General features: G+C 36.7%; 2 protein-coding genes across 2 annotated transcripts; both read left to right on the top strand.

Annotated features, from left to right (window-relative positions):
- Positions 1-2,405: 2,405 nt before the first annotated feature.
- LOC108863470 (alpha-1,6-mannosyl-glycoprotein 2-beta-N-acetylglucosaminyltransferase) lies at positions 2,406-4,225 on the top strand. The gene has a single exon (XM_018637904.2). It carries the CDS (start codon positions 2,706-2,708, stop codon positions 3,996-3,998), a length of 1,293 nt encoding a protein of 430 aa, XP_018493406.1. The 5' UTR covers positions 2,406-2,705; the 3' UTR covers positions 3,999-4,225.
- Positions 4,226-5,942: 1,717 nt separating this feature from the next.
- On the top strand, positions 5,943-6,506 carry LOC108858278 (uncharacterized). Its single transcript, XM_018632231.1, has one exon. It carries the CDS (start codon positions 5,943-5,945, stop codon positions 6,504-6,506), a length of 564 nt encoding a protein of 187 aa, XP_018487733.1.
- The last annotated feature ends 3,383 nt before the right edge of the window (positions 6,507-9,889 follow it).

Genomic DNA, 9,889 nt, shown 5'->3' on the forward strand with positions numbered 1-9,889 from the left:
GCCGAGCTTCTCCACTGAGCTGAAAGAGCTGATGAAGTTGAAAGAAAGATTCACAGAGTTCACATTGATTTATGTTCCTCGATCTCAGAATGTATCATCTGATTCATTAGCTAAGATAGCAAGATGCTTCTATAGGGAATTGTATTACATTGGTTGTTCTGTTCTGGTCTGGTTTTTCAGACCATCTCATGCTTGAGTAATAGAATAGTCGTTTGATGAAAAAAATTATGGTTTATTCATCTTTAAAAAAACAAAATTATAGAAATTGTTTTAGTGATTCTAACCACTTTATTTGAATACAGCACTTTTTAAGTTTATATATCAATGTGTTATCCAAGTTATTTAAATATGTAACCAAAAATGATAGTTTGTTTTGATGGTCAAGTTTATATATCAATGTGTTATCCAAGTTATTAAATTATGTAACTAAAAAGATGGTTTGTTTTGATGGTCATTATAATTTTATGATCATATAATTTAAAAAACAATGAAATTGACCGGCACAGGAGATATACTAGTAGTTACTAAATTGAAATGCCTTGGAGGTCAGAGAGTTATATAGTCGTGTGTAAGTGAAGTAAGATATATATTCTATTAAAAGAGAAATCATAACTTTTTTCATGTATGATTTTTCTATTTGGACCATCTTTTAGAAAATTACTTAAATGAAGTTTTTGTATATATATTTGAATTTTTTTAATTATTCTAAAGAATCAAATAGATATTCCTATATTTTCTCTCATCTACATCTGAACAAAATCTTTTCATATTTTTTTATTTACAATATAAACATATATTTTATTTTTATTAAAAAATAAAATTTAAAATATGTAATTACTTTGTATTTATTTAAAATATAAATATAATGTTTTCAACTTAAACAAACCTTTTATACATTTATTTAATTTCGTAATTGTTTAACATATAAATGTATATTTCATTTTTACTAAAAAAAACCTTTTAAGTATCTAACTAATTATGTAATTATATTAAAGTCATGTAATATTTTGTATTAAATTTGTGATATTAATTTAACTAATATTTTTTAAGTAAATTTTTGATCTCTAAAATTTCAGATTTGTTAATTCAGAAATTTGTACCACACTGTTGAAAATATGCTATCAATGTGAATGACCTGCCTACAAATGTTATTATGAAAGTGCATTTAGTTTCTGTTATTAAATATAGTAGCCTGTTTAATTTTATATTTTAATAATACAAGTATATGACTGTTTTGTTTACAAAAAGATAAGCATGCTCATTTTTATATAATCTATATTCATATATTATTCATTAATGTAATTGTTTTTGTTGGTTTTATCTTGTGCAATTTTGAAAGTCAAATAAGTGTACCAATTAATGTCATTAGGAAAAATATATCTTTAGTGAATATTTTTATTTTCAGTTTGTTTATTTTCAAATGTATATTTAGGTTTAAGTGTTGATTATATAATGATTATATATGAAAGATGAAGAATTGCAAATAAAAAATATTAAATATTAAAACTGAAAAGTTCATTACAAATAATTCAAGATTTTTGGGGTAAAAAGTCTAAATCACCAATAGACAATATAGGAAACCTAAAAAAATATAAATAATAAAGAGAAAATTTAGGTTTAAAAGGACAAAAAATACAATGCATTAAAATTTCTGGTTTATTTTTTTTTTTGTTATATACTTAAATAGACTCATAATGACTTTTTTAACCATACTAGGAGTTCCAGATCAGTATGAACAACAACTGGTTTAATAATTTAGATGAAACATTTATTTTATAAGTTACACTTAGTATATGTTATTCGGTCAAAGATTTAGTTCATACAAATAATTCAGTTAATATATATATACATATATATATATATAATATATATATATATATATATATATATATATATATATATGACCAAAACCTAAAATAAAAGTACAATCCGTCAAAAAAAATACAAGTACAATCTTAAAAGTTAATATCTAAGGAATATTAAATTGAACATAATTTATCGTAAATATCACATAATGTAAAGTTTTCGATAATATTCATGTTTTAATTAAAAATATAACTAATAATTTAAAACAATAAATTAAATTGCTGCATGCAAATTATGAAATTGTTGTGCTTGAAAATATTATATTAAACTCTAGCAATATGATAAATATTAAAATTATAAACTATTAATCATGTAAAGCAAATATTTGTATGTATAAAATAAAAATAATTATCACAGTTGTGCAGGTTAAAATCTAGTTAATCGTTGAAGAGAACCATTTCCTAATCAAAGTGGTTGAATGAAATGCGTCATGGAAAATGCAATTTAGGCAAAATAATATTTTTGGTGTTTCGATGTGCTGCTTATTTTGAGAAACGATTTGAAGAAAAAAGAAAAACAGCAGTCAGAATAGGATGGCAGAAAAGTAAATTTGAAGCAACAATCAATTTAAGTGACAAGAAAAAAAGCGAAACCCAGAGTCACGTTAAGAAGACTCGGCCCACTTTTCTTGAAGAGTCTTCCCTTGAAGTCTCTCGTTTCACCGATTACCCATCTCCAAGAAACTGCTTCTGTAAAATCTTGATTCGCGATCCGAAGTCGAAGCTCGAGTCTTTCTCAGTGAAGACTTCTAAAGGAAGCACCTTTTTGCAGAGGTTAGAAAGTTTTTGGATATTTAAGAGTTGGGTTGTTTTTTTTTTAAGTTTTAGTAGTTTGTGCTGATGGCAAATCCTTGGAAGAAGCAGAGATTGAAAGACACGGCTTTATGTCGTGTCGGGATTCTATTTGCAGTTACAGTCTCTATAGTTCTCATGTTGGTGTCTGTACCCAGAACAGCTTCGAATAGGAGATTCTCCGACAGTGGTTTGGATAGTTTAGACAAAGATTTGGAAGGTAACCTTAATGCTTCATTGCTAAGGGTTGCTAGAGAGAATAGAATGTCGCTTAGGTTGCATAAAAGGAACCTTTTACCTCCGAGGAATCTAGATCTGTACCCGAATTTAGCGAAAGACCACGTGGTTATTGTCTTATACGTGCACAACCGGGCTCAGTATTTACGAGTAACTGTGGATAGTTTGTCCAAGGTTAAAGGAATAAGCGAGACATTGTTGATAGTTAGCCATGATGGTTACTTTGACGAGATGAACAAGATTGTGGAGAGTATTGAGTTCTGTCAGGTAAAACAGATATTCTCTCCCTATTCTCCTCACATATTTCAAGGTAGTTTCCCTGGTGTGACTCCGAATGACTGTAAGAACAAGGGTGATGAGGCAAAGACACGTTGTGAAGGCAATCCAGATCAGTACGGGAATCACCGGTCTCCAAAGATTGTATCTTTGAAGCATCACTGGTGGTGGATGATGAACACTGTATGGGATGGATTGGTGGAGACTAAAGATCACGAGGGTCATATCCTTTTCATCGAAGAAGATCATTTTCTTTTTCCTAATGCTTACCGTAATATTCAGACTCTCACGAGGCTGAAACCCGCAAAATGTCCTGACTGCTTTGCTGCTAATTTAGCACCATCTGATGTTAAGTCGAGAGGAGAAGGGCTTGAGTTTTTGGTTGCAGAGAGAATGGGTAATGTTGGGTACTCTTTTAACAGAAGTGTGTGGGAGAATATACACCAGAAAGCGAGAGAGTTTTGTTTCTTTGATGATTACAATTGGGATATAACCATGTGGGCGACGGTTTTCCCCTCGTTTGGTTCCCCTGTTTACACATTGAGAGGGCCTAGGACAAGTGCGGTTCACTTTGGAAAATGTGGATTGCATCAAGGTAGAGGAGAGGAAGGAGATTGTATCGACAATGGGGTGGTAAATATCGAGGTTAAGGAAACAGATAAAGTTGTGAACATTAAAGAAGAATGGGGAGTTCGGGTGTTTAAACACCAAGCTGGTTATAAAGCTGGTTTCAAAGGTTGGGGAGGTTGGGGCGACAAAAGAGATCAACGTTTGTGTTTGGATTTTGGCACTATGTATCGTTCTACAAGAAGCGGTTCATCTCCATGAATGAAGCTTGGGGACTTCCAAGTAAATTTGGTTATATAATCAGAAACATTTTGAGGGACTGCTTTCTTTTTTTCTTTTTTACGTGGTGTATGTGACTCGATGTGCATTGGGTTTCTTGTTGTATTTTGATTGTTTTGTCTTGTTTGTATTTACTAGAAGTATTACTCTTTCTGTACAAGCTACTGTCGCCTTTCTTACTCGTTGACAATTGATGGAATCTTGAGGCACTTGTGGTTTGTCTAGATTTGGTTTGAAACTAGTTTTTGCTATCTATCCTTGGACCAAATTTAGGCCCCATATACGCTAAGCTAGCTAGTAATATACTAAGCTTGCTCGTGAGTTGATTATGTCATCTCTGACAGTAAGTGGTTAGCCATGTTCATGTAGTACCTAAGAATGGAAGAATTACTGTCATAACAAATGAAAAAAATGAATTGATCCTTACTAGAACAGTAACTGGTCATTACATGTGCATTGATTTTCGTAAATTGAATGTTGCAACTCGCAAGGATCACTTTTCCCTTTTTTTCATTGATCAAATGCTCGAAAGATTGGCTACCATCCATACTACTACTTTTTAGATAGTTATTCAAGTTTCTTTCAAATTCTCATCCACCCAGACGATCATGAGAAGACGACTTTCACGTTCCCGTACGGAACATACGCATACAGAAGGATGCTTTTCAGTCTGTGCAATGCTCCGGCGACCTTCCAGCGATGCATGATACCATTTTAACTTATCTAATTGAAGACATAATGGAGGTTTTCATGGACGATTTCAGTGTCTATGGAAGCTCCTTTCATGTATGTTTATCAATCTTGTAAAGGATTTTGAAGAGATGCGAGGAGAAGCATCTTGTGCTGAACTGGGAGAAATGTCACTTCATAGTCAGAGATGAGATTGTTCTGGAACATAAAATATCAAAAAAGGGAATCGAAGTAGACAAGGCAAAAATCAAAGTGATGATGAGTCTGCAACCGCCGACTACATTGAAAGGAATTAGACGCTCCTTGGGGGCATGCTGGTTTCTATAGGAGGTTCATCCAAGACTTTTCGAAAATCGCAAGACCACTCACTAGGCTGCTCTGCAAAGAGACCATGTTCGATTTTGATAGCGAGTGTTTAGTTGTGTTCCACACAATCAAAGGAGCTCTAGTCAGTGCACCGATTGTCCAACCTCCAGACTGGGACCTCCCTATTGAGATCATGACAGACGCGAGTGACTTTGCAGTAGGAGCAGTTCTTGGACAGCGGAAGGACAAGAAGCTGCACGGGATATACTGTCCGAGCAGAACAGTGGATGAAGCTTAGTGCCGCCTTCTGGCCATTGTTTATACTTTTGAGAAGTTCAGATCCTTCCTAGTTGGATTTAAGGTGATAGTACATACAGACCATGCAGCTTTGAGGTACCTGCTCACAAAGAAAAATGCTAAACCACGCCTTTTAAAATGGATTCTTTTGCTCCAATAATCGATCTATAAATAAGAGACAAGAAAGGGGTTGATAACGGTGTGGCTGACCATCTGTCCAGGATAAAAATCTCAGACGAGACTGCTCTTGACGAGGGACACTTAGTGGAATACGTCAACGCGATTGGTCTGTTCAGCGTGTTCGACTGTTGGGAGATCGACGTCATGAGACCGTTCCCACCCTCATATAAGAATGAGTACATCCTCGTTGCAGTGGATTATGTCTCTAAGTGGGTAGAAGCGATAGCCATCCCAACAAATGACGCCCGTGTAGTGACCAAGATGTTCAATTCCATCATCTTTCCAAGGTTTGTAGTACCTAGAGTGGTCATAAGCGATGGCGGAACCCACTTTATTAACAAGGTGTTCCAAGGATTGTTAAGGAAGAATGGTGTGAAGCACAAGGTAGCAACAGCTTATCATCCCCAAACGAGTGGCCAAGTCGAAGTCTGAAATAGAGAGATCAAAAACATCATGCAAAAGACAGTCAACACCACGCGTAAGGAATGGTCGCTCAAGCTTGACGATGCTCTCTGGACCTACATAACAGCTTACAAGACGCCTTTAGGGACCACTACATATCATTTGGTCTATGACAAAGCGTGCCACCTTCCTGTTGAACTGGAGCATAAGGCTGCTTGGATTGTTAAATTGCTGAACTTTGACATCAAATCAGCCAAGGAGAAGAGAACACTCCAAATCCATGAGTTAGAAGAAATAAGGCATCTTGCCTATGAAAGCTCCAAAATCTACAAGGAGAAGACCAAGGCATACCATGAAAAGCGGATCATCAGCAGAAGCTTCGCTCCAAATGATCAGGTCCTAATTTTCAACTCCAGGGTCAAGTTGTTCCCTGAAAAGCTTAAATCCAGATGGTCTAGGCCTTTCACCATCAAGGAAGTCCGTCCCTATGGAGCTATTGTGTTGTTGGATAAAAGAGGAGGAGAGTTTGTTGTTAATGTTCAGCGCCTCAAGCCTTATCTTGCTGACATAACCATCATCAAAGGTGTAGAAATACCCTTGAGCGATCCTCTTTAGCCTAACCGGCTTACCAAAGTCAAGCTAGTGACTTTAACCAAGCGCTTGGTGGGAGGCAACCCACTGGTGAATGTATATATTATTTTTTCTGTCTTTAATTTCTTAAGAACTAACATGCTGGTCATAAAAACAAGAAAACCCGAGATGTTCCCAGTAGAACATTCAGGTGTATGATCCGTAATTGGAACAACCGCTCTACCCGACTGTTCCCAGGTAAGTTCTCGAACCAAAAAAATAAATAAAAAATAAATTAAAAAAAAAAGAGGAAAGGGAAGCGGTTAGGGTTTGCCTATTTAACGACAACTTACCCCACTTCCCCACTAATTCTCTCTCGGCGCAAAACATTCCTCCCTACCAAAGAACCCTAAATCGAAAACCTCTCATCTCCCAACTTCATCTTCTGAATTTTAAGTTATAACCTCTAGGATTCTCTAGAGATCGGGTTGTTTTTGCAGGAATCAAAACCAAGCAAGGTAACCGCCTAGTCTCCTCCCTCTTGGCATACACAAATCGCGAAATTGAAGAGTCTTCCTTGACTCTCTTATCTCTATTGCTTAATTATTGATCCCAGATGTAGTCCATAATCGATTTCAATCTTTCTACTAGGATCGATTTTGGATTAATAGAAAAGAGATATGAACCGATTTGTTTGCTAATTTGGGTACTTGATTAGACCGCTTGAGTAAACATGTTGTGTAGAACTGATTAGCGGATTGCTAGATATGGAAACTAATAGGTTGTTTAGAAATCGATGGACTTGTTTTAATTGAGAGATTGGTAATGTTCCATCATTTCTAAAATAACCGTTAAACAGTGCTAATAGAGAGATTTTGTTTCTATTTTGCAGATGCCACCACGCACCAAGCTAAGAGCACTCAAGTCTTCCAAAGTCACCCACGGAAACAATACACCCCCTCCGAACCACAGTGCTCCAGCCTCATACCCATGGCCTAACAAGAATGAAGGTCATCCAATCGATATTAATGACCCACTGCTCCTCGACTACAACTGTGAGGGACAGGACAAGGAATCTGCGGCAAGGTACAATCGGCTTCGAAGCGCAGAGATCTTACCCCCTGTCTTCGCACACGCATATACACTAGCTGCACTTGGGCTCGACACAGATGTGTTTGATACACTCCAAGCAATGGGCACTGCTCCTCTCTGCTACCAACCCCACGTTCTCTACCCAGGCCTGGTTAGACAGGTGCTCGCAACAGCTCAGATCAGTTACGGAAATCCTACTGCGCCAACATACGAGAACTGTTCCTTCTCTTTCATGGCTGACGGAAAGCTCTGCTCGATCTCTCTATGATCTCAATGAAATCTATGAGATCGCAGACACAACTAAGAAGGTTGCAGTTGAAAAGAAGTTCACGCCTGCAAACGTCTTTTAGGATCTCATTGCAAGCGGAACATTCACATCTCGCAAGGCTTACCAGTCGAAGATCAGGAACCCCTCTCTGAGGATTCTCACCAAGATCATAGCAAACATACTGTTCGCTAAGGAATCAACTTCCAAGGTTACAAACAGAGAGCTGCAGGTGCTGTACACGGGCGTTGAGGACGAGATGCACCGAGACAAAGTGATACCCATTCAGCCCGTGAAAACAAACCCAGGGTACCATCTTGATAGTGCTCAAATTACCCAGTAGAGCTTACTCTCTCAAATAAGAGGTACAGCTGTAGTACTTAGGGATCGAATCACGAGGAGCTAGGGAACCAATTAAATAAAATCTACTAATCAATCCTAGGTGAAGTTGGTTTATATGATATAAATAAAAGTAACAATTCCTAAAATGAGCAAGGTAGTTGCTCTAACTAACAATATGATGGGTTGTTTAAATGTGATAAAGAGTGCTAGACATAGGATTTTTATTCAGGAATGGAGATTATAATCTCTATAAATGCTTTAACAAGTTGCTTGCATGATACTATAGAACTCAGCCGCTTAACTCAAGTGAAATATCACTGGTTAAATAATCTAGATCTCTGGCCTCAATGTCGTAATGTTGGCGCAGAAAAAGAGTCGATCGATATCCTTTTGAGATATCGAGCGATACACCTTTCGCAGCGCCGATCAATTCACCTGTCCGGATATCAATCGACGGCTTCTAGATATGCCTAGGCGCGAGCCGATAGTGAACACTAGGTCTCAAGGAGGAGCTGTCGCTCTTCTCAATGGGAGACAAGCTAGCTCAAATGGATAATTCAAGATAATCAAAGATCCTAGTGATCTATGTTCTAGTTAGCTAATCTAAAACAAGCATAGGGTGCAATCCATTTAATGAGTACCACAACTTAGCAATTATAGTTTGGGGCTAATCCCACAAACCTATTTAAACCCTAGATCTAACAAGTAGACTACTCAGACATAGCTAAGCAATTCATGACAATGGATAGATGAAAGAATTGCATAGATAGAAATAAGTAGAAATACAAAAGGAGATGAGAAATCTCTCCAATCTCTCAAAACAATATAAAACTCTAGTCTCTCTCTCACACTCTCTGCTTTTCTCTTGAAGGTTGTTAAAAGCTTGCCGTCAAAAAACACTTAGCAGGAATATTTAAGCATTTCCATTAGGTTAAAAACTCGTCAGGGGCAATCTCGTAATTTGGTGAAGTCTTGGTGAAGTTGTCGGCTAAACCATTTCGTCCTCGATATCGATCGACAACACTGATGTGTATCGATCGATTATAATCTTCTAGTACGCGGATCTTCTCAGCTACATCAATCGGTAACTCTGGATGAGTATCGATCGATTATAATCGCAATGTTGACTTCCGACTTGGTCTTGTATGGTCAACTCGGGTATATCATCTCTTGTACTCCAAAATGCTCCAAAACATCACTTTCTCACGAAATGCTCCTGAACCTGAAAACATACCTAACATGCTAGAAAATAGATTAAATATATAATAAAATACTAGTATACCATGGTTAAAAACGGGTAAAATCCATGGTATATCAACTCCCCCAGACTTACTCCTTTGCTTGTCCTCAAGCAAAAACAGTAGTCTTTGGAAAAGGTTTGAAAACGAGGGGAACTCAAAGATTCAAAATACTGAAGTCATCACTCTATAGGTTTGCAATTCATGTCTAAACATCCTAATCACAGAAGTTCATTATGTCTTATCCTAGCTTAGCAACCAAACTCATCTAGTCAACAACTTAGCAAATCTCATCTGACATTCCCCTCTACTAACCTCATTTCTTAACATAAAATAAAAGTGCAGGCTTTACCTTTGGAGTATCGATCAAAGGACATATGGATTCAACTCAAACAAGTATCTGAACACACAGGTAGTCTTCTCTGATCCCTTTCTCCCCTCATCTCTCTTCTCTGAATCTCTTATTAGTTTCAATTTCAACAGGTTTCGAT

Source organism: Raphanus sativus, chromosome 5 (assembly GCF_000801105.2).
Source record: "Raphanus sativus cultivar WK10039 chromosome 5, ASM80110v3, whole genome shotgun sequence".
Taxonomy (NCBI): Eukaryota; Viridiplantae; Streptophyta; class Magnoliopsida; order Brassicales; family Brassicaceae; genus Raphanus; species Raphanus sativus.